This window comes from Primulina eburnea, chromosome 3 (assembly GCF_022965805.1).
Source record: "Primulina eburnea isolate SZY01 chromosome 3, ASM2296580v1, whole genome shotgun sequence".
Classification (NCBI taxonomy): Eukaryota; Viridiplantae; Streptophyta; class Magnoliopsida; order Lamiales; family Gesneriaceae; genus Primulina; species Primulina eburnea.
In genome coordinates, this window is record NC_133103.1 from 34,768,287 (window position 1) to 34,793,951 (window position 25,665).

Here is a 25,665-nt window from a genome sequence, read left to right on the forward strand (position 1 = left end):
CTACGAAATTTGTGAAGAATCATTCGTGTTAACGTGAGGAGAAGTTTACGTGACTGCACTATTTTTCTCTTACTATGGTTTTTATCCCAATAAGTTTTTCCTAGTAAAGTTTTTAACAATGCAGTATAAAAAACACTTAATGAAGACAATCATTGTATCATTATCATCATCACAAGGGGGATTGTTGAAAATAAGAGTTGTAAATATTGAAAGTTTGTGTGTTATGATGTATGTAATGGATATATTTATTTTTGGATTATTTCCAAAGAAATTCTATAAATAAGTATCTCAATTTTTTAAGAAAAACACAATTGAGTGGATAAAAATTTATAAAATATGTAGTTTAATATATTTTGTGAGTTTGATATTTTTACCTTTTATCATAAATTTTTATTTTTAACAATACATTATATATATATTTTTAAAACAGTTATATATGTTAACAAAGGTCAACTAAATCCAATTCAACGAGAAATTGAAAACCCAGTTCGGTAAAAACAGTTTCCATCATTTGCTAAAAACCACAATCGCGATAAAATTGAACATATCAATTGTAAGGACAAATCAAGTTAAATTTCCTCCGCAAATAGTAATTCAAATGATAATTATTGACCTCTCAGACACATACTGAATTTAAATTCAACTGTGTCAAATTCTGTGAAATTTTTTAGCCTTAATTTTCATGTATATGTCCAAAATTTCCACCATATCAAGGGCTGTTCGGTCAATAAATTATCCAATATATAAAGTGGTATTGGATATAAAGACATCTCGCGCATCTTATCTCAAGATTTTTGAATAAATGAGTGATCCAAATTGAGCTCTAGAAATTGTAATTTCCCTATTGAGTCGAAGAAAAGGTTGATTAATCATTGTGTGAATAAAAAGGAAACAGAAAAAAATATTATTGAATCTAAAAATGATTTGACACGAATATGTCTGTTTTTTTATATTTTTTTTTTAAAAAAAGAACAAATATGAACAGTAAAGAAGAAACAAGTCCCAAATAATTTAGTCCAAAAATTCGATAACAGAAATTTAAGATCTTCAGGAATATGACTGTTCTAACCGAAGCAGACAGAAAACGGCAAACTTCAGAAAACTGACACCATATGAACATTAAGCACTTCAATGGTAAAGCGGACATCAAAATTCGTACTATAGTCACCTTCAAATCTAGTGCGCAATTAGCTGGGGTCTCCTAGTTTCATTACATTGTAAAATAAATGTTTTTGTTTTCACTGCTGTGATAAAGATACACTGAACACAAAACCTTAGGGAGGGGAGTATGGGGAAACAGGAGATATACCATTCTTAGCTGTAAACTGGTGAAATCTTCACATCTCCGACTAATGTGAACTCGTTCCTGAGGATCATTACCAGCGGTGTACTTAATGACTGTTTCAGAGACTACTCATCGTAAACTACTTCGAGCATTTGGTTTTGTGATTGATTCTATGAGCCTGTACATCCACTTATCCAGCAATCCTGTCAGACAAAGATGCATGCCATGAAGAAAGTTCTCTAGTTGCATATTTATCCCACAATCATATCAAGAACATCTTGGTAGGCTTTATTTCCATATATGATCAAAAGGAAACTCAAAATTATTTTTATGAAATCCCCATGAATTTTTGTCAATATTCTTGACATTTCAAAGGTATTCTGAATCTTTTAAATATTCATGTAAATTTTCCAAAATTTAAGCGGATGAAAGATGGGTGAAAAAAATTATGTTCCAATATTTGAGTCAGATTGCACATTCTTGTGTGTAACCGATACATGAACAAAGACTGTCAAATGTGGCTTATTGTTGAATTCTATCGCACAAGTAGTGGATCCCATGGAAACATGCGCAGCAGAATGTTCGTAAAATGGTTAATCAGTTTAGCATTCAAACATTTTCCACTTTTTAAATACTATCCAGATGGTATTTCAGTAATAAGTGAATAATCTCAACTGGAAAGGCCATAATATAAAGGAGAAATGAACCTGTTAAGGCAAATGTACCACCCAGCACGGCACAAAGCCGTGTAACAAAATGCAAAAAACTACGTCGTTCTTCCCTAATTGTCACCGTAATTGGTGACAAGTCATACAGAAAGTAAACGGCTACAGTAGAGAAAAAAATTATATTAGTCCTCCAAACAATGAAGCAGATAATTAGAAGGAGAAAAGAAGAATGAAATGAAGAAGTTAACTGAACAAAACTTACCAGGCCACATCTTATCGACCTCAGTAATAGGAGAAAAGTACTCAGTGACAGAGAATTGATTCGTGGACAAAACGTCTTTTGAGAGATACTTGTATTCAGTTGGAACAATCTAAATCATATGAAAAGCAAAATACTCGGAAAGCAATTCTCAAATTCAAACTTAATCATAGTATAGACCAACAGTGTCAGTGACTACGATATCATGTAAATAATTATATACCAAGCTTTGACTTTGTCAAGCTATTATGATTACCCTGGTTCATCAAGCTCAAGAAACTCATACTCAAGCTTAAGACAGATGGTATAAGTGTAAAATTGAAATCCAAAACTTAGGGATATCTCTAATCACAATGAGACTCTCATTTGGATCGAAGACACAAATAACCAGTTTTATGTAGTATTTGCGGATCATGAACACAATTGGAAGGAACAGGAAAGAGGACAATTTCTCTTGCATAGGAAGCAATGTATTCCTGTGGTCAGTTGGTGGGCCAATATTATATTCAAACCATGTCTTAATCCACTCAAAAGCATGTCATACTTTTGTCGACCACACATCAGCATCATATAATAAATGTTGAGTCTTATAAATGCAACAAAAAATGGGCCACAACTCTCACCTTTATATAGTACTTGAATGTTCCACTTGCAGCTTGCAAAATTCGCACTGTGTCGTCAAGTGGGTTATGTATCCCAGGATATTTGGGCCCAAAAGACAAATCATGAATTATATGACTCACATTGACATGGGAAGAACCTTCAAAAATCTGCAGAGAATCAACTGGAGTAAATAGATAAATCTACCTGGAACAACGAGTAAAATACAGTACTGTATAAATGCCAATATATGAAATTCTGATTAATCAGCCAATTGCGAAACATCAATTTTAGAAAATTCAAACTTTTGCATGCAAAATAGATGAGTAACAACACTGAAGAAGGTACAAGGCATACGTAGAATATGCACATAGTCACATCTAGAAGAATGAAGTCTTATAAACTTGGTCACATCTGGAGAAGGCACAAGGCATGCACGGAGGGAATAGATAAAGCTTCTAAATCTCATATATTTTCAAAGTTTTCCAAAGCATCTTATTACCTCCATGAGTCTAATCATATTCTTTGGAAACATCTATATTAGGACATAAGTACGATTGTTTTTTCAAGTATGTTAAAAATATTTCTCAGACTCAAATTTAAAGATAAACTGAGAGCTTACCATCTGTGCAACAAAAATATTCAATCCGTGCACAGAGATATGGAAGTTCCCAGCAACCCTTTGCACATCTAAAACCCCATATACCTGCAACAAACAATAAATTAAATGAAAAATAAAAGGACTGAACAAGGAGCGAATGTCAAATTGAAGGTTTTTCCTAAATCATTGTATTCTGTAAAATTAATAAACTAGCACGTGCAGGAAGATTCTGCAAAGAAAATAAAACGAAGCAGAGATAGAAAGAAAAGAAAAGCATACCCGACAACCTTCTCCAATAGATATAGCGTGCTTCACCTTTTTAATCAACTTATCAGCATCTTCGTCAAGACTGTGGAGTTTGACTTTGTGGTCAGATTCTTCATGGTGATCTTCGTGGTCATCTGATGATATAGACACACACACACACACATATAAGAATTGTGTCACAAATCGTTAGCTTGATGCCCACAGTACTTTGCAAATAAATATATAAGCTTCATATAGTATAACTTCTACTTCTATTAGTATAAGCACAAAAAAATACCAATCTATCACAAACTAAGTTCCAACTAAAACAATGAAATTGGTGTGGTAAACAAATTCAGGGAGAAGGATTGAATGCATACGAGGAAAAGAGAAACGTATTACAGAATATTTCTATGCAGCAATAACGAATTCATAGAAAAAAAATTAAATATTACGTCGTTCGCAACTTCACACTGCATTTACATTTCAGATTGCTAAAGTTCATATTAGACATTAAATGCCGCAGCACGAGGCAACACAAATTCCCTTTTTTTGACATTAACTTTCTTTAACGGGTTTACATCCAAGTGACCACAAAAAGAACAATTGTGGCAATCCTGACAATAACATGGAAGTACAGGGCGTTAATAGAGTTTAAGGTTCTTTACATTATTTTCATGAATAGCTAGAATGCGCTAGCCAAACCAAACGTCTCAACTTACTCATAAAATCTTTCCATGAGCAGAATAATAGTAAAGGTTGTCCAAGAGCTGGGATATACTATAACTTCTCATGTCTTAATAACTATATTAACTGTAACAGAAAGGAAGTTGTTACTTTGAAGAGTTGGAATCCCAAACAACGCAGATTCTACACACTATACACACACACACGAACTCAACTTTTGCATAGAGAAAATGGACAAAAAGAGTTCACAGAGTCCTCATCGAGAACATGAACAGTTTAAGAAAATCCAGAGAAATGTATGAATGGGTCAGTCCTAAGAACATGCAGTAACAGGAAAGTCCTGATACTCATAAACATCAAATCATTTCCTCTCCATCAAATTAATAATATGAGCATCACTGTAGTGAAATAGAAACTAAAAGATTATTTGTATCAGCCTTAATATTTGTTACTAATTTCAGTTCATGGTGAAAGCATCACATCCCAACTGTGGAAACCTAAAGGCCAATCTTGAAATCCAATAATTGCATATTAAAGAACATCCTACGTCAGATAATGCATATCAAAGAACCTTTTCAAAACTCTATTTCTAACAAGACTAGTGGGTAAACCCATTAAACGTCTATTTGCTTTTCTAGTTCACACTCATCTACCATGAAATTTTGAGTAAACCTACTAGCAGACATTCAATGGTCCAAGAGCATAATACACAAGTAAACTGAGTGTGAATAGTGATGCCAACCTCAAAACATCTGAAAAACAAATTCATGTTAAAGCGCAAATACACAAGTACATTCAACGTGAACATAATTCTCCAAAAGCATGTTGTAAGAAAAGACACACGTTGAAAGAAAAGGATAAAAATAATCTCCAAAATCTAGAACAAAGTTCCAGACAAACTAACCATGCCCATGAGAAGCATGCTCCTTCTCCACAAGGTCTGACAGATACTCTGTGCCAATAATTTGGCCATCACGATTCAAGCGAAGCTGCAAAAAAGAATGGAGGTGATCACAATAAATGGAACATGTACAATTTAATTCTCACAGAGAAAAGAAAACTCGAAAAGGCAGTAGGCAGATTACATTTTGAAATATACAAAAGGATTAACATAGAGTAAACTAACTTTTGAATAATAAATATTGGATTATTATCTAGTAGATTAGATAGTAACCTTCTTTCTTTATATTTTAAATTCTTCTAGATCAGGATATTTTGAATTCTTCTAGATTTGGATAGCATCTGATTGTTTCTTCTTTAAATATTCTGTACAGAACTTTGTTTATTCATTCAATGAAAAAGATGGGTTTTTCTCTCATACTCGGTTAATAAAAACCACATGATATCAGAGAGCTACAGAAAATAAAATACCCATGACCAAGTACAACATGGCATCCTCATCCCAATCTTCAACTTCCAGCTCCACAACTCCGGTAGTGCCCATTACTCCAGCGGCCGCCGGTACTTCATCCATCCCGATCATTTGTCAAAAATTAAATGGCCCAAACTACCTACAATGGTCACAACTCCCAGACTGTGATGATGTTCAAATGTGGAGAAGGAAAAGATTAATTCATTTCCAGTACTTCGACTTGTCCAGCAAAAAGCAATTCCAAGTTTAGGGCTTGGAATTCCGAAAATTATATGGTCATGTCTTGGTTGATCAACTCCGTGACGACTAAAATAAGTGAAAATTTCTTCCTTATACCACTGCCAAAGACACATGGGATGCAGCCTATGATACTTATTCGTCCAAGGATTATGCATCGGAATTATTTGCCATTGAAAGCAGCCTTCAAGACCTTCGTCAAGGTGACTCCACTGTTACGATGATTTTAAATCCCTCACTCGACTATGGCAACAGATTGACCTCTGCGATTCATGAGTGGAAGTGTCCAGATGATAGTGGTCTGTATCGTTCGATTGTGGAAAAGAAATGCATCTTCCACTTTTCACTGGGCCTCAACTCTACACTGGATGAAGTGCGCAGACGGATCTTAGGCGCAAAACCTCTATAGTCTTCCGGTTGTGTTTTCAGAAGTACGTCGAGAGGAAAGTCTATGGAAAGTTGTGTTGGGCCCTCTGGCTCCTCCTCCTTCTGTTGATGGTTCTGCACTGGCTATGCAGAATCATTTGTTCTCCACCGCTGATGGATTTGGTGCAATGCGACAATCACAATCCTTGTCCAACATTGGGAAAATGAGAGCACGACGTCCGTGGTGCCCTAAATGTCGAAAACCCATACATGGGAAACATGTTGAAAAATTCATGGGAAGCCCGTGGATTGGGAGCCAGCACGAGAAACACGAGCTAATGCAGCAGTAACAAAAGATCCTTCTGTAAATCAGTAGCCTTTTACCAAAGAACAACTCGTACTACTCCAAAAATTGTTCGGTTAGAATAATCTAGCCTCTAATACTTCACTCACTAGCACTAGTAACGTGGCTCACGAGGTATTTTCTCATTTGCTTCGACTTCTAGACATGAATTGTCATCTTTTTGGATAATCGACTTTGGTGCGTCTGACCACGTGACTTGGGAATTTGAAATCTTTTCACTTTTTTAGCCCATGACCATGTAATGCATACAACAGTCCGAATGGCAAACAGGTCATTATCTAGAGTTGCTGGTTATGTGTCATTCAATTGACTGAAGATATTCACGTTCATATAGTTTTATTTGTGCCAAATCTTTTTTGTAATCTTTTATCTGTAAGTAAGCTCAATAATGATCTCAAATGCACTGCTAAGTTTCTTTGTCGATTCGTGTGTTTTCCAGGGTTCAACATCCGGGAAGAAAATTCGCAGATCTTTGTGATCGATTGTAACTTTGCAAGATGAATGTTTCCAAGAGTCACCCAACCCCAAGTCTTTCCAAGCCTTTCTTGTCTCATTCTATTTCAGCTTTCAATTGCGATCATGATATTTTATTGTGGCATTATCGATTAGAGCATCCAACTTTTTTGTACTTTGGCAAGTTGTTTCCTTTTTTATTCAATAATAAAAATCTTCATTCTCTTAAATCCGATATTTAGTTATAAAAGGCGCGCGCCTGGCTGCACCTATCGCCAAGCGCACCACTTTATGCAGGAACGCGCCTTAGGCGTGTCTCTGCCCAGGTGTGTTGTTGTTGAAAGGCGCACACCTGTGCGCTTGTGGCCTACATGATACATATAAATATAAAATAATTCAAGCCCACATTTTAAATCCCAAGAAGAAAGCTCGTTCCTATTTATTGTTTAAAAATGCCCTGCAATATGCATGCATTCGTTTCATCTCCCTTGCGGCCTCGCTCAAATTCTTTCCGCGTTCGCGCCTTTGCCTCAAATTCTTTCTGAGGCTGCTCATCTTTGTCTCTGCGTCTGCTGCCGAACGTTCCAATCTCTGGAGCTTCAGCTTCTGAAGATGACGATGATAATACGGTCGAGGAGGATGAAGATGATTCATATTTTTGAAGTTTTTTTCTTAACACACTATGATGACCTTATGACTTACTAATGAATTTTCGATGATTGAAGTTTGTTTTTAGTTATGATTTATGCTACATTATCTATTAATAGATTTTTATTTATATTGTATGATCTTTGTAAAAAATATTTGATTTAAATAATATAATCACTTTATATATGTTGAAATTTAAAACTTGTGCCAAATGCACCCTACTTCGATAAAGTGTGCGCTTCACCTCATGCCTTGCCCCTCAGGCCCCAAGGCACCCTAACACTTTAGTGCGTCTTGCACCCCAAATAACTGTGGATATTTGTAAATTATCTAAACATACACGTGCAACTTTGTCACCCTGATCGTTACAAACCACCCAAACTTTCTCTCTCATACACAGTTAGATCTGGCGACCCTCGAATGTAAGCAACATGAGTGACACTCGCTGGTTTATTTTACCGATGATGATACACGTCTTTCGTGGGTGTTCTTGACAAAAGATAAATCTGAGACTTCGCATATTTTCAAACATTTCCACAACATGGTTCAAACACAATTTTCTACCCTGATTCAAATTTTATGGACTGATCGGGCAAGGGATTACTTCAATTCTGTTTTGGGAGGTTACCTAAAAAAACATAGGATTATTCACCAAAGCTTTTGCGTTGATACACCCCAACAAAACGGAATCTCTGCGAGGAAAAATCGCCATCTACTTCATGTTGCTTGATCCCTACTTCACCATGATGTTCCAAAGTCCTATCGGGTGATGTCATTCTCACAGTCATTTACCTCATCAATAGGAAGCCCTCTCGAGTCCTAAATTTTCAAACCTCCATCCAAACCTTCATTAAAATTTCCCCAACTTCGCGAAATTCCCCTAAAGGTTTTTGGTTGTTCATGTTTTGTTCACATCCATTCCCATAATCGCAGCAGACTTGAACCACGCACTGTAGAATGCATTTTTTTTGGTTATTCTCCAGACCAGAAAAGGTACAAGTGTTATTCTCCCATCACAAAAAAATTTACTCTTCAGTGAATGTTACATTTTTTGAGCCCGCATCATTCTACCCCAATAAATCGGTTCAGTGGGAGTCTTCCAATGAAGAACCACAACATTGGGAACCCACCACAACATACGTTGAACCAATCCCTGAGCCAACTTGTCCCACAATCAGTGAGCAAACGATATTCAGTCCACTACCTCGTGTCTATTCCCGAAGGAAACCTCATCAAAAGAATGTACACGAACCTGTACAAAATCAACTTGTTCATGACAACTCTCTGCTGCCAAATTCAGAAAAAACCACACAAGGTATGTCTGATCCTGATACCCTTGTGATTGAGTACATTGCACCTGATGATATAGCAATTGCCTTGAGAAAGGAAGTCCGGACATGTACAATGCATTATATAGGTGATTTTGTCTCACTTGAACGTTTTTATCCTCTATATCGTGTTTTTCTTTCCACAATAAACCAAATTCAGGTTCCAAGTAACATTGATGAGGCTCTAAGTGACCCAAACTAGAAGGCTGCTGTTTATGATGAAATAAAGGAACTGAAAAGAACAATACATAGCACATCTCTGATCTACCCACTGGAAAAGAACTTGTTTGATTCAAATGGATCTTCACAATCAAACATAAGTCCGATGGAAGTATAGAACGGTTCAAGGTAAGACTTGTGGCTAAAAGGTATATGCAATCTCGTGGTATTGACTACCAAGAAACTTTCGGTCATGTTGCTAGATTCAACAATGTTCGAGTTCACCTTGATGTTAAGAATGCATTTCTCAACGATGATCTTGTAGAAGAAATGTACATGAAATTTCCTCCAGGCTTTGAATCAACATGTAAGAATAATAAGGTGTGCAGATTAAAAAATTCACTTTACGGGTTCAATCAATACCTAGAACCTAGTTTTATCGATTTACCAATGTGTTAAAGAAAGATGACTTCAATTAATGTCAATTTGATCACACGTTATTTGTAAAACACACTGAAGAAGGTAAGATGCAACCATTATAGTGTATGTGGATGACATTGTACTTACAGAAAATCATACAGAAGGAATGGCACATGTGAAACTCAATCTCTCAAAAGAATTTGAAATTTGGGAATGGAAGTGGCAAGATCATCTCTGGGTAACTCAATTTCAAACTTGAGTTTTCAGAATGTGTTGATTGAAGAAAGAAAGCCCGTAAAGTAACAACACGTCAAAGTCGGATTTTGTTATTGGAAAATGAGAAAGAAGCCAACCGGGAACAAGCCTGTTCGTGGAGTTATCAGCACGGACTCTCGTCTCCAATAGGCCCAGCAAACCTATGACAAAACAAAAGCATGTTCTTGACCTATTGAAAGAGCCTCGCACGTTAGGGTACAAGACTGTAAATACACCGATGGATCCAAACATCGAGATAGGCATGACGAAGAGTTGTTTTCCTGTTGATATGGGGAGATATCAAAGACTAGCAGGCAAACTTAAATACCTAGCACATACAAAACCGGATATTTGATTTGTAGTTAGTGTCATCGGTCAATTCATGAACACTCCGACTGAAGAACACATGGATGCCGCTTATCGGGTGTTGACATATCTAAAAAGGACTCATGGGAAATGACTACTCTTTAGGAAATCCTCTATCCAAAATCAAAGTGTACGGTGATGCTGATTTGGCCGGATCTCCTACAGACAGATCTTCTACAGACAGACTTTCCACGTCAGGATATTGCACATTTGTACGAGGGAACTTGGTGACTTGGCAGAACAAGAAGCAAGTTGTAGTTGCTCGTAGCAGTGCTGAAGCAGAGTTTCGAGCATTATTTTTAACGGAATTTTTAAAGAAATATGGCTTAGGAGACTTCTTGGTGAATTAAAGGTGGAAGATGGTCATATTATAGAAGTTTTATGTGATAATCAAGCTGCTATTAATATTTCAAAAAAGCCAGTCCATCATGATAGGACCAAACATGTTGAGATTGATCGACATTTTATAAGTGCGAATATTGAAAAAGGAATTGTAGACCTCTGTCACACTTCTACTCAATTGCGAGTTGCAGACATACTTACAAAAGCACTTCACATGCTCATTTATGAAGATTTGAGTTCCAAGCTTGGCATTATCAATTTATATGACCCAACTTGAGGGGTGATATTGAATAATAAATATAGGATTATTAAAAACCACACTACCTTCCATATATTTGTGTCAAGATCGACTTCATGCTTCCCAGACATGTCAATGGCATCAACACTTAGAACTACAAGAATCGTAGAGTTGAATAACAAATGGCTAGTATGAATCAAAATTATGATCCAAAACAATGTTTAAGAAGGCTAACCATCACAAGGCAAAGATGGGAATGTCATATTAACGTGGATCGGAAGTGTTTCTCCACGTTTTAAGTCAACAGCCATCTGCCAAAGCATAATATTCATATTAAGAACCCAACAAAAATTGAATGTATTGCAGATTTACATGCAAGAAATATGTAAGGTATTGATCAAAATAAACTCTTAAGTGATAATACCTAAATATTGAAGTACATAATTAAATATGTGGAACTTCAGAACAAGAAAACTAACCTCATGTACTATATCCGTTGAAAGATAAAACGTCAACTCATGCAAGAACAATGTAGCCATAATGACAAGTCCAACAATGGAAACTAACATGTAAAAAAAAGGTTTGTTAACTATTCCTTGTCACGAAATTCATAAAATATACAAAACTGCGTTTGTTTGAATCCCATAAAGCATCCATTCTAATGGCATATTTTCCTTCAGGGATTAAATTATAACCCTTAAACGGCTTTCTCTTCCACAGCTATGAACAACAATAAAATAGCAGTGAAATTTCATTTGGGAAAAATAAAGAACCAGAAAAAATACCGAGGGCACCAGATTTCGTCTTCTGCAGCAAATGTTCTTCGGCGCGAGGAAATGCATCAAGACTTTTCAGTACTTGTTTAAAATTACCCATCCTTTTGTTGTTTTTTAACCTATCCCCACTTGAGCTAAAATCCCCCCAACAAAAGAATCATGAAATCACTGCTCACTGTACAGAAAAAAAATAGAGAAATTCAGTCAAAAAACAATCCAACTTTGAAATTGAGTAAATTGTGTTATCATCATTGTTTAGCTTTGCTTAACTTTGTCCTCCCCCACCCCAATCATCTAACAAAATGAAATACCCTGCTCAAGCCTCAATGCATGGGAAAAAGTAGCAAAAGTCAACAAAACATTCTGAATACGATAAAATAACTTGCATGATTTTGTATCGCTATTTAACGCTCCGCATACCCAAACAAAATACAATGTTAATGAAATCACTAGCTTATCGCCAAAATAATAATAAGAAGAAAAATAACGTACAGGGCTAACAAACAATTTTTCAGATTAGAAATCGAATTAATCTTTCATCGTCTTCTATCTATATTTAACCTGATTCCCAAAAATATCAAAAAATTACGAATAACCATCTAACTGCGAAGATAGAAATCCAGAACAAACAATTCAGAGTTCGAAACTAAATCACTCTTTTATCATTTTCTATTTATATTCAGCCCTTTAAATGGAAATCCACGTACTAATGTATAACAATAGAGAAAATCTGCATTCGTAGAGAGAGAAATCACCTTCAGTAGGAGAGAGAATCGACGAAATGAAATGTTCGCCGGCGATTTGAGTTTCAAGATGACCCAAATAAATTGGATTAGCCCAAATTTATAAGTCGGAGAGCCCAGTCGTATTAATACAAGGGCAACTTTGTAAAAAAACACCTAATTTTTTTTTTAACTTTCTCTTACTCTCCTTCCCTTCAAAACTTAGGGGGTGTATTCAATGTAGGAGAATTATTGACTTTTAATTATTTTTTTAGATTTTAAAAGTCTAGATGTATTCAATTAAGATTTTTGCATACTCTATAGAAGTCTAGTGGTATTCAAAATAAACTTTCATAGATTTTTAAAAAGTCAAGTGGTATTCAACATTGACTTTTTAAAACTCTATAAAAGTCTAGAGGTATTCAACATTGACTTTGTAAAACTCTATAAAATTCTAGAGGTATTCAAATTTTCAATAGACTTTTAATAACTTCGTGAAATTTATTAATATACAAATATTAAAGCCTAAAGTACAACTATAAATTGTCAAAATTTGTATTAGGTTCAACCCAAAGATTTGGATGGATTTTTAAAACTTCTAACTCGTACATAATTTATTTATTTCTCCATCTGTCGTTTCACCTCACATTTTTTCTTATCTTCTCTCCTCTCATTTATCTCTATCGCTCTCTCAAATTTTCAAAATGTGTCTATCTCTATATATATTTTCACATTTCCTTTCAAATTTTTCATTTTTCGGCTGATTTTTCATTAAATAATTTTTAATTTTAATATCATAGAAAATTTTGAATTCTAGAATTGATTTATACAAATTAATGTAATATTCAATAATAATAAAAGATGACCCAAAAAAATGCCGTTTAATTCTTAATAATTGAATAGCCTCGCAACAACCATGATTTTTTAAATTATTTTTAGCATTTTTAATTAATATGTAAGTTATGATGTTTTTATACAAAATTGTATCCACACAATGATAAATAATATCTTTTTCACATGTATATTATCAATTAAAAAACAAGTTTACATATTAATCAATTGATGTATTTTTAAAAATTTACAAACATGCGTACAAACCCACATATGTGGGGACCCGGACGCTAATCAAGTTCAAAATCATCATTGGGACTAATTAATCAATTATAAAACAGGGTCTACTTTAAATTTTTTTTTAAATGCGGAACATAGTGAAATCAACTAATATACAACTCAGTATATTAATTACAATACAAGTCCTGTACTGCATGCATTCAACTAAACTAAGGTTTAACAACTAATGTCAAGTGTGCCAACCCTATTATACATCATAATCAAAGTCCGGAATCTCCACTCTAATCACGATCTTTCTTCATCTCCTCAACCCTGAACCTGTCCCACCTGTTGTCATGTACACATACAGACAAGACAACAGCCGGATAATTCCGGTGAGAATATAATCCCAGTATAAATCAACGAAACATGCAATCATATAAACAAATATAAAGCATGTAATCAGGTAAGAAATATATGTATCAACATCTGAGACATAATCAATATCAAACTGTCGACAATGTTCGTGACTCCACGATTTAGACTAGACTCAATCCTAGCCTAGGGATCCCGGTTTCCAGACATTGGCATTCCGTATCGACCAACAGTAATAGAAAAGACTCCAGTTCTATCCACGTCGATATGACATCGATCACCAGTAATAGAAGAAGCTCTGTTTCTATCCACATCGGTATAGTATCAATCACCAGTAATAAAATAAACTCCGATTCTATCCACATCGATATAACATCGATCAACAGTAATAGAAGAAGTTATAATTCTATCCACATCGATACAGTACCGATCACCAGTAATAGAAGGAGCTATAATTCTATCCACATCGATAGCCAATTATCCAGTGACAGACTATGGCACTACCGCCAATACAATATCTCATGACATCGTGCAATGTGCCCGTGGTGATCTCACCACTATCAGGCACTTCTGTCATAAGACTACTCGTCTAATACCTGCTATCTATAAATTAAGAGAACAAGTATATCAACCAAATCAATGCAATATCAATGCAATAAAGTAAAGTATGTGATTTAGGAAAACTCAAGTCTAAACCGACTCAAGTCGATCTCCCAATACCACATTGACTTATACCTTTCTTTCGTCGGTTTCTGGCTCAGTCGAAGTCCCGAATTCACAGTCTGTCTGGCAATGACAATATCAATAATCTCATGTCACTATACCTTCCAAATCAATAACAATCTGATCAATCTTGATTTAATTCAAAATCAACGGCATAACGGTACAATTTCAATATCCTTGTCAATAAATTATCCTCATATCACAGTTACAATTCATAACCCATATCCAATACAATCCGTAATCCAATCACAATTCAAATCTATCTGGTATAAATCAATATACCCTAAAAATTCATAACAATTCCATAATCAGTCCGTTTCTCAATCTAACTTCGATTTTACGATGTCTAACATGTCAAGAATATCATATATGAATCCTATTCAATTCTGACAATAGCATAATTTCAAAGCATGTCAAAACGTAACAAAACTTACGTCCAGTTGTAGCCTACGTCGATAGAATTACAGTACTGAAGTCGGATTACAATTCAGACGGGCGGATTGAAATATAAAGACGTAAGGATTTTTAACAAAGTTTATCCAACTTTTTTAATATTCTGAAGGATTATACGTTTATACATATATATATATATATATATATATATATATATATATATATATATATATACACCCGCATGCATCCAGCAACGTGGCTCGCATCTTTTGTTGGCACGTCTCGCGCATATGCGCGACCCATTGCGGCGCATATGCGCGAGACCCTAAGTCTCAGCGCGTGTCTGGCACATCACCTCGCGCATATGCGCGAGTAATTCTTCACAACTCTCGGGTTGTGTCGCGCATGTGCGCGAATCCAAGTCGCGCATGTGCGCCAACCTTTCTGGATTGCTCGCGCATGTACGTCGATGCTACTGTCTTGCATCATGGGCTACTGCCTTACTCGCGCATATGCGCGCCTACTCTTCGCGCATATGCGCGAGACCTTCGGCTCTCGTACATACATTTTCATACGTATTCTTATTTCGTGTCCCGATTAATCCTCTCATAATCATATCAAATTATAATTCAATAATTACAGATTATTAGGATTAAATTTCCGAGCATTATAACACATATACACATGTAAATATTAAATTATTTTACTTTAAATAAGTAATTTTATTTATTAATATAAATATTGAAAAATTATTTCAAACTGAATATGTTATATATGTCAAATAATTTTTAGTTCAAATAAATTATTAAAAAATAATATGTTATAATTAAGTACAAAATTTATAAAATCCTATAAAAAAAATTCACAAAAGCCTATAAAAATCTTGCAAAAAAATCTACATGAATCCACATAAATTTGTTTATAAATCTGTGAGATTCTGTAAAAGTCAATAAAAATCTAGCAAAAAAGTCTACATTAATCCACATAAATCTGTTTATAAATCTGTGAGATTCTGTAAAAGTCAATAAAAATCTATCAAATCCATAAAAGTCTATCATTTGAAAAAGTCATTAAAAGTCATCAAAACTCTGGATTGAATACACCCCACTTAGTTTTTACTCCTCATTTTTCTAAAATTCTCAATAATGCTCTTTTTCTTTGTTTTATGGTATGTGATATTGTTTTACCTATCGAATTTGTTCTTAAATACGTGTAGCCTAAAGACATACAGTTACGCAAGGTTTCCAGCATATATATCTTATTTAAATGATCGATTTGTTTATGGCTCATAATGCTTCCATATAATAAATTGAACAGTTTATCTTTTTGACTAGAGTGATGTCGAGTTATATCCACCGAATTTTACAGACTGCTCCTCACAGTCCAACCACACAATCGCAACCGATGGTTTCTGACGCAGATTCCTTCAACAGCACATAGCACAACCCTGTTTCGTTTCCTACCTGAGGATGTATAGTAAAGTAGTTCAATTTGAAATTAATACATTAGAGGGGCAAAAACCTTGGTCTTCTTATTCAAACATAACAAATTATTATTACATAGTAACACACATAAACTAGCAAAAGAAAATATTACAATGTTTTGAAAGAAAATGAAGAGGTAGAATTATGCATTTTTCTTCCATCTGTCTTGGTATTTATAGAAGTCATTTGCGGATATGAATTCTGGACTTTAAAACATGCTTTAGCTATTCTTTAATGTCTTCCAGTTGTGTTTGGCATTATCTCTTGAGTGGGTTGAGTGGGTGGTTAAATGGTCCCTCCACTTTTCTTGAGTTGTCTGTTTCTAGATTATTAGTCTAGAAATAGCTTGTTCTTCCGCTTTTATCTCCTGACATAACCAGTAGATATGTGTTTATATCATATCAGCTGAGACCTCGTTTCCTGCTTCTTTTAACAGTTTGTAGAGATCTTTGAAAATCAATAGCTGCTTTCTTACTACTTTAATCCATCTTTTGGAAATCTTAAGATATGTAGCATACATTTTTCATTGGCTCCAAATTTCGTTTTAAATCTTGTGTGATTTCCTTGTTCTCATTTACTCTTTATTTATAGTTGTATTTGGGTCCAAGTTTTCTTGGTCATTTAGTGGGTTCATCACATGCCCACTAACTCTTGTCGGGGAAGTTTTGACTTTTGTTATCCTCAAGGAAAATTGATGGTAATCATATGCCCACTTATTTTCGTCGGGGAATCTTAAACTTTTGGTATCTCCGAGGAAAATGTGATTGTGGTCCTTCACCACTTGGTCATGTCTTTGCAAGATGCTTCCTGTCTGATCTAGGTCTGAATTCCTTGCCAAATTATGGCTCCTTTTGATTTGGGCACTCTGGGCAGATATTCTCTGACCATCTTCATGAGCGATATTATAGAATTTCCGACGAGTTTCTTTACTTCCCGACAGCTTGTTATTCCACAAAAGATTTCATTTCTTTTCAAATAAATCATCTGCAAAACTTGTTGTTTTTCATGTCATGGTATTTAACAGGAATGATTCGTTTACCAAATTATGATAAAATTTAAACGGAAACTTGACTTTGTCCATCTCAATTAGACAGACCCATAGACCCCATGCTCTTCCGGTAGATTTGTCATCTTCAGTTATTGAAGCAACAAGGGGTGTTTTTTCTGACGGAGGATCCTTGATAAATTTCTGAACATTTGTATCTGGCCTCCTTAACTTGATAAAATGAAAAGCTTCGTGTGAGCCTTTTTCTACTGGTTCTGGGGCTGTACTGAAGAAGTATAACTCTAGAATATCTCCTCTGGACAAATATTCGTTATTTGCCAAAGTTTCATTAACAACTTCCTGGATCCATTTAGGTAATCCTGAAATTTTTGGGAAGCTGGGTGATGTGGTATAAACTGAGGCAAGAGCCCCAAATTCATACTATTATTTGACCTCCTTTAGATATGAATTTGGTTTCATCTATACCCTAGGATATTTACCTGAAACATCAATCATGATTGTAGCTGGGTTAATTCCCACTCTTGTTTTTAACTTCTCTTGGTTTTGTTGGTACACTTGTAATGGAAAATTTATAGCTTCATTATTACTAACATTAGATTTATCCTTGTCAGTATTAGGTCTAAAGTTGATCTTTCCCTCTTCAATACCCGAGGTGAAGGATTGACTTGAAGACTCGAAATAAAGATTTGGAGTCTCAATTTTTGTTTCAGCCGATTTATCTGGAAATGAACCCGACTTAACACTTGTGCTAGGGGTATTTGAATCCCCTGCTCCAGGTATAGATTCATGTACTCGAAAACTCTCAATTTGGAAAATCAGTTGCTTTTCAATACCTTGGTGGATAGTCCTTTGTATTACCGACTATAACTGAGTATAGGTATGTAAACATCATGTGATTCGATCAGAGAAAATTCTCTTATCAGCTTGTTGAAGCCTTCCCGCAACTTCTACGTTCAGAGCTAGCTTGTTGAACTCATTCTGAAGCATTTCTAGGTGTTCCCTCAAATGTCTCTGCATTTTTATGATGGCGTCGATATCACCACTGTCCATCTCTTGTTAAATAATCTGCAAGAATATTTTCATGAGATTTAATAATCACAATATCAAAAATATAATTTTGACATAAGACTTGTCATCTTAATAATCTAGCCTTTTCGGGTTTGGATTCTATCATATTTCTCAATAAAGCTTTCATCTGTGTATTATCAAATTTTAAAATAAATTTCTTTGTAAATAAAAATAATGGCCATTTTTCAAAAGCCTTTTTTTACTGCATAAAATGCCTTTTCGTTTATATGTCATCTTATGGCTTCTAGATCTGAGAAAAGTCCACTGCAATATCTACATGGTTGTTCTTCTTCTGGTGTGAGCTTGGTTAAAACTGTCGCCCACCAATTATCATTGTCATCTGTATATAATACCAGATCATCCTCATCCTGAGGAATGGTCATTTTCGGAAGATTTTTACGAATCTCATTGGATTGACTAAGTCCATGTGTGTGTTCTTCCGTCCATATAAATTTTGCATCTTTTTTCAGTAATGGACTGAACACTTTTCTATGTTTTGCTAGGTTTTTAATAAACAGGCCCACAAAATTAACAACTCCTAAGAAACTTTTAAGTTGTTTCTCTTCTTTCAGTTGGTTTGGAAAATTTTTCACCTTTTATACTATATGATCCTCCAAAATTATTCCAGACTCATCGATTTCTATTCCGATGGATTCAATCTTTCTTGTGGCAATGATTGTTTTCTTTTCAGATAAAATTAGTCTTTTTTTACAAACTTTAGAGAAAATCTCTAAACGCTTGATATGTTCCTATATATTTTTAGATGCTATTAAACATCGTCAATATAGACAAACATAAACTTGAAATAATCTTTAAATAGATTATCCATATTCCTTTGAAATATATAGGGTGAATTAGCCAATCTCACTGGTAATACTTCACAGATATAGTTTCCTTGTAGTGTGGAGAAAACTGTGAATTTTTTGCTTTCTTCCTGCATCCGAATTTGATAAAATCCAGACTTACAGTCAAATTTCGAGAATATCTTCGCATTGCATATGCAACTAATCAGATCTTCTCTACTAGATATAAATACCCATCAAACTCCAGAATCATATTAATTTCTTGGTAACTAATTACTAGTCTATGTTCGTTCCCTTTTATTTCATCATGATTTCTTACCAGAAATCCTAGGCTGTTGTATGGTGAAATTCTTGCTTTGATCAATCCAAGGTCCAAATGTTTCTTGATTATTATCTGCATATCCCTTTGAATTATTTTAATTGGCATAGGCTTGCATCAGACAAATTCATGCTATTTTCCTTCTTTAATTTTAAGGCAAGCTTTGAATTGATTTTTATCCCATCATGCCAAGGGATCTAATCGTAATTTTCTTTTATCCTTCTCTTGACATCTTCTAATGTAATTTGGATTCAAATTCTACCTCCTTTTTATGTAGAGATATCTTAAGGCATTCTATATCTTCTTGTTGGAGCTGTTTATCTGCTATTACTTGAAGCAATGTTTCTCCAAACCGTCTAGAATCCTTCATTTTTTGATTCAGAAGTTTTCCTTCATCACCATGTTTGCTGCGAAATTGGATTGGCAATTTTATGTAAAATGCCTCTCTCAATCCCTAGACTATGATTTTGTGATCATAAGGTATTGTGAACACTAATCTTTTAGTCGTATTTTCTTGCGTCTAGGACTTAAACATTTTTAGGAAATTATTTCCTAGCATAATGTCAGCTCTTGTATCTTGAAAATAAATAGGTTGTGGTTTTACCTTATACCAAGGCGTTTGTCCAGCACATCCGATCATGATTTCGGTTATCTTAATCCCCTTATATAAGATTAGGATTCTTCTAGAGAAATTTCTTCCAGCAATCTATGGTTATTCTTGAAAAGGCCCTAAAACTCATTGTTTGAAAAATTACGGAAAATTAATTTTTTTTTTTAAAGAAATTAAATGGCCTCATTCATAAAATCGACTGATGAATCAAATTCAGTGTTTAAAATAATAGCAGCGGAAAAATAATATTTGCCAACAACAACAATTTAAAATTTATCCAACGAATGATAAAATTGTTTGCGAAAAAATAACAACTGCTGCACTGAGGTCCTCGGGTGCCACTACTGCCGACCCAAGCTGGCTCACTGGTCCCCGCCCTCGGCCCTGGCCTCATCAGTACCTACAACAATCAAGTCTAGTGAGCTTAAAGACTCAGCATGCAAATATCGTAGGTAATGAGTAAATACTGAAGTAAAATGTGCATGGAATAAAATATCATGTCATGAGGCATACTGAAAATAACTTGTACTGAGCAATTATAATACGTGCATAACTGAACTGAAATCACAGTAAAAATATTTGCTCCTTGGAGCCCTGTACTGAAATAACTGATAAAATTTTCTGTTGAGATTATGGTCTACGCCTGTGGCCCCTGCACTAAGCTGAACTGGTCGGTAACTGGCTACCGGGGAGTATAAAACTGAACTGAGCCGGCCGGTCACTGGCGACCGGGTGGTACCAAACTGAACTGATCGGTCACTGGCAACAGTATAAAATAATGCTCCCATCATAGTGAATTGACCACAAGCAATATCGCATAAATCTCAAAATAAGTATTTTCTATTTTCATGCACGTAAAATAATTAACTGGCATAATGAAAATATCCTGTGTATTTTACCAACTGGATTGGATTGGATCGTCCCCAAGCTCACTGCAACCTAACTGCCATGAAAAATATGCAATAGCTTATACTTGACCGAACTATGCGCTTTAATTTCAAAAATGCGACTGTGACGCCTAATGACTTCGTATTTAATCATGACTCCGAACCAACCCGAACCGACGCTGAACCGACGTATAGTCATGATTAAAATACGCTTAAAATTATGAATTTATGCTCCTAAAATGATAAGGGTCGAAATCTAGGTGAATGGAGGCCAAAACGTGAAACGCTCTTCCGAGAGTCAATTTGGCACATCGCACCGTAAATTCTCGTACGACCTCAAAAATGATCTGAATCACAAACGGTCAAAAACATGACCTTCCTAACTCAATGGGGCACTGCCCAGTCTAAGGCCATAGGCTAAAAGCTGACCGAGAACTCGAACGAGCCTCCGAACCGACACAGCAACTTGCTGTAATTTTCCAGCAGCTGCAACCTTGCTTGCATCGCGTCGTTTGCAAGACTTTTGGCCATTGGGGCTTAAAACACCGACCAAAGCCTCTCCACAACGTCCCAAGGAATGATTCGAACCATGGCTAAGGGCCCTAGGCCAGCCACAATCTGCATCACACCATAACTCAACCGAAGGATCCAACCGAGAACTTGCGTGTATGCGTGTGTAGTGTTTTGCTTTGATCGATGTCTCGTGTCGTTCCAGTGGCCATTTGATTGACCATGGCACGATCTAGACACCTAGGGGCATGGTATGAACCGTGACTAAGGGCCATAGGCCAACCAAGATCCACACCAAACCAACCAAACCCGAAGCACAAGTGCTGTCCAACCGAAGGGGCGAGAAGGGGAGGGGGCTGTTTTGATGTTTTGCGTAAAAACCGATGAGCCATGGACCAAGCCACCAAAAGGGTGACTTAGTCACGTCCTAAACATGGTATAGAAGTGATCTAACCATGGCTATAGGCCCTTGGGCAACCAAGATCAGATCCCTTCTCCTTGGACAAAAAAATCTGAATTTTTGAAGCTCAATATGACACTCATGGGGGATGTGCTGTCATTGACGAATTCTAATGTGTATGGGGCTGGAACCAACGTTCTATCATGACCCTAACATGTCCTAGTACATTTCCATATGTAGCTTTGAGCCCCTGGAACGATCCATCCCTGAAATCGAAACAAAACATACCCACACGTGAAGCATGAAAGTCGATAATAATCTGTGTAGAATTTTCGTTTCTTGTCTACTGAAATTTTCGGTTTTTGCAATGATAAAACCTGATCATGTACTGAAAAATAATTAATAATATGACTTGATTGAGGTTTGAAAAAAATCTAGACATGCCTGGTTTCGTTTCGAAAGAAAATGAACGAAACGACGACGACACGGCACGGAGGAGACGGAGTTGCTTCTCTACCTTTCCTTGCTCTCGATTTTCTTCCTAGCTTTCTACTGAATTCCCACGATTTTTAATCTGAAAAGGGCTGCTGAATGGTGTTGATTTCGGTGGTAGGGAGGGGGAGAATAAGTGGTTAAGAGGGTGAGGAGAAGAGGTGCACAATATAAGGGAGAATCAAGACCAAGTCTCCCTCAAATTTGAATTTGAATGGTTGTTTGATATCAACTATTGTTGGGGTGCTTCTAGAATGGTATGGCCGATTATTAGCTTGCTAATGTAGACTAGGATAAGCTCTAATAATTAATTAAATGGTGCTCCCAAAATCATAGAATATTCTACAAATTAAATACCAAGAAGGGGTCAAAGTTTGATGAGTTGGCAAAGAGTTTGTCTAGCCAATAATGGGGTGACCGAAATATTACTAATAAAAATGAGTGGGAAATGTTGATTATTTACTAAATTAATAACTCTAAAAAGCCTCACTAATCCCTTAAACAATTTAGTGAATTAAACCCTTAATTAAGTAACTTAAATGAGCTTATTTCTTAATCACCTCAAGTTGCATAAATAATTCTTCAAACCTCTTTTTTAACTTAAATGAACTTACTTGCTAGCTAAATTAACTCCTGGAAATATTTCTCGAATCTTAAATTCTATCTCAAAACTCCAACTCCAGTCCGGCCTCACTGAAATAACTGAAATGCTAAAAATCAAACTACTGCATGAAATAATAAAATAATTAACTTCAAAGAAATGCCTTTAAAATAATCATGCAATGAAGTCAATTAAATTTTAAAAATCTAGAATTATGCATGGCTTATACGTAGACTGATTTACGGGTTCTACAATTCTTCTTCCAAATTATTTGGAAAAGCTCATCTTTTTGTTGTATAGATTCCATCACTGAATCAATATGAGCAGCAAAGTATTCTGCTTTATATTGTTCGTATAAAATCCCTACTGGAATGTATATCGAGAATGAGCTTGTGGTCATTGAATTTTCCATATTTTATCCTCGACTATAAACTCCATTCCATATTCCAGACATGTTCAGGGTTTATGTTCCTCGAGAAACTCTAACCCAAGAACCAATTGATCTACTTCTTTTCCTGGAATTCCTTTGATATGAACTTCTAATTCTCTGATATTGATCATTTCTTGGTAAGTGTCTATCATAGGTTGTTATAAATAATATATAATATTACAAAGGAATTGATTCATTTGTTTCGTAATATTAAATAATATTTCAAGTTCTTTCCACCCTTCTGGATATCTAAGATTTTCTATGGTAGAAAAGTTTTTTTAGCTCATGTTGGGTTTCTTGGACATAGGTTTTTCCTCACCTGTAGCTTGTAATTCTATCTCCCTGAAAAGATAGTTTTCTTGATTCCAATCTAAGACTTTGATTCCTCTGTAGAACCGATTTGTTGTGTTTGGATATCTGTTTCCTGTATTAAGGGAAACTAAACTTTTTCTTGATAAATTTCCAAGGCAACTTTTCCAAATATATCAGGTATTTCAATAAACTCATTTCTAATAAACAATTCTGAATGATGTGTATTAGATAGAGCATATGAAATTTGATAGGTAAATAGAATATGGTCTATTGCCCTCTTTAATCAGCCTTTTTTCTTTGAAATTCTGATGTAATGTCAAGGCTCGGTTGAAATCTTGATCTTCATGGTTTAGGAAATTCTTGGATAGATTACTCCTACAATCTTTCCTGCGCTGAGATTTCCTGAGATAGTTCCTAGTACTGAATCTTGAAGGTTCCTTATTCATTTACCGCATATAGCAATATCAATGGGAGAATCTATTCCTTATTTGAAAGTAGCTTTTATCATAATCTGGATTGCTCCGATATGAATCCATGGTCCGTGCTACTTTATCTTGAGTTTTTGTAACTCCTCTTTAATTTCTTCGGAAGGAATTAATTAAATCTCTATTCTATTTCCTGTAAGTTCCATTGGGATTGTCATTTCCTTTCTGGAAACTTTACAGATTAGATGATGCTTTCTGTTTCTTAAGCCAAGACTTCCTAAAAACATTTCTACTTCTCCTGCAGAGAATCCTTGATATTTCTGTAGACTAGGATTTTCTCTCATGATCTTTTTAGACCATGTTATGAGATATTGTTATCTGGATAAAGATACCCGACCAATCTTCTTGTGTTTCGTGCCGAAACACTTCATCTTCAGTAAGATTTCGATTCAGTTCCATCAGATTCTTCCTGACTTAGACTTCTTTTTCTTCATATATACTTTCGTCTGAGGCAATATCCTCAAATCGGTATACTTGAATTAGATCTTTATATAAACTGCTTCTTCAATATCCGAAGTTTGATCGAACCATTTTATTCCTATTTTTTTGTTTTCTAGATAGTTGGTTGAAATATGATCTCTTGCTCCACATGTCCAGCAATTACAATCTTTAAAACTTTCTTTAGCTCGGGTGTGAGTTTTTCTGAAAGTCTTCTTTGTAGGAATTCTTCCTGTACTTCGAGATGTAATCGATGATTTAGATGATGTCCTACTTCTTGATGGTCTACGTTTTTGTCCAGATTTGTAAGATCTGGCTTTCTGTTTAGACCATATTGTTCTTGGTTTCTAAGAACTTCTCTCACTTCTGACATAAGGATGAGATCTAAAACTCTTCTTTTTCTGCCTTTGTGTTTTACTTCCAATAATTGTTGGAAGATCATTCTCTTTACAACACAAATGAGTTCGTTTGTTGATACATCTTAATTGTTTGTAATTCTTTTGTAATGTTGCCATATGACATCATTCTGCCAATTTTCCTTTGAGAAAGGAGGCTCTTCGTGCCAACATATCTGGATTGTTAGGGACATATTCCTTTATGAACATTTCTCTCGAGGGACTTGGCATTTTGGTGAAGAAAAGCTGCGTTGCTATTTTTTATTCGACCCCTGAATTCCATCTATATTTAGTGAATAACATAATATATTCATCAACTAAACATATATCATATAATTTAATATTATACAGAGCTTGAGTGTATTTCTTTTTCTTCTCTGTATCTTGACTGTTAAAATAGTTCACCCCTATAAATTGTGCTATAAATATGGTATCCATTTTTCTATCTATCTCACTAAGAGATTCTCCAGTTAGGACTGACTCTTTGGATTC

General features: G+C 35.2%; 1 protein-coding gene across 1 annotated transcript; it reads right to left on the minus strand.

The window, feature by feature from the left end:
• Positions 1 to 1,093: 1,093 nt before the first annotated feature.
• Positions 1,094 to 12,541, minus strand: LOC140827530 (uncharacterized). Its single transcript, XM_073190219.1, has 12 exons — positions 12,426 to 12,541; positions 11,680 to 11,845; positions 11,374 to 11,456; positions 11,130 to 11,205; positions 10,981 to 11,048; positions 5,251 to 5,335; positions 3,693 to 3,814; positions 3,435 to 3,518; positions 2,836 to 2,982; positions 2,216 to 2,324; positions 1,993 to 2,112; positions 1,094 to 1,488 (listed from the first exon to the last, which is right to left on the minus strand). The coding sequence occupies exons 2-12, from the start codon at positions 11,768 to 11,770 to the stop codon at positions 1,415 to 1,417; spliced, it is 1,059 nt and encodes a 352-aa protein (XP_073046320.1). The 5' UTR covers positions 11,771 to 11,845; positions 12,426 to 12,541; the 3' UTR covers positions 1,094 to 1,414.
• Between the last annotated feature and the right edge of the window lie 13,124 nt (positions 12,542 to 25,665).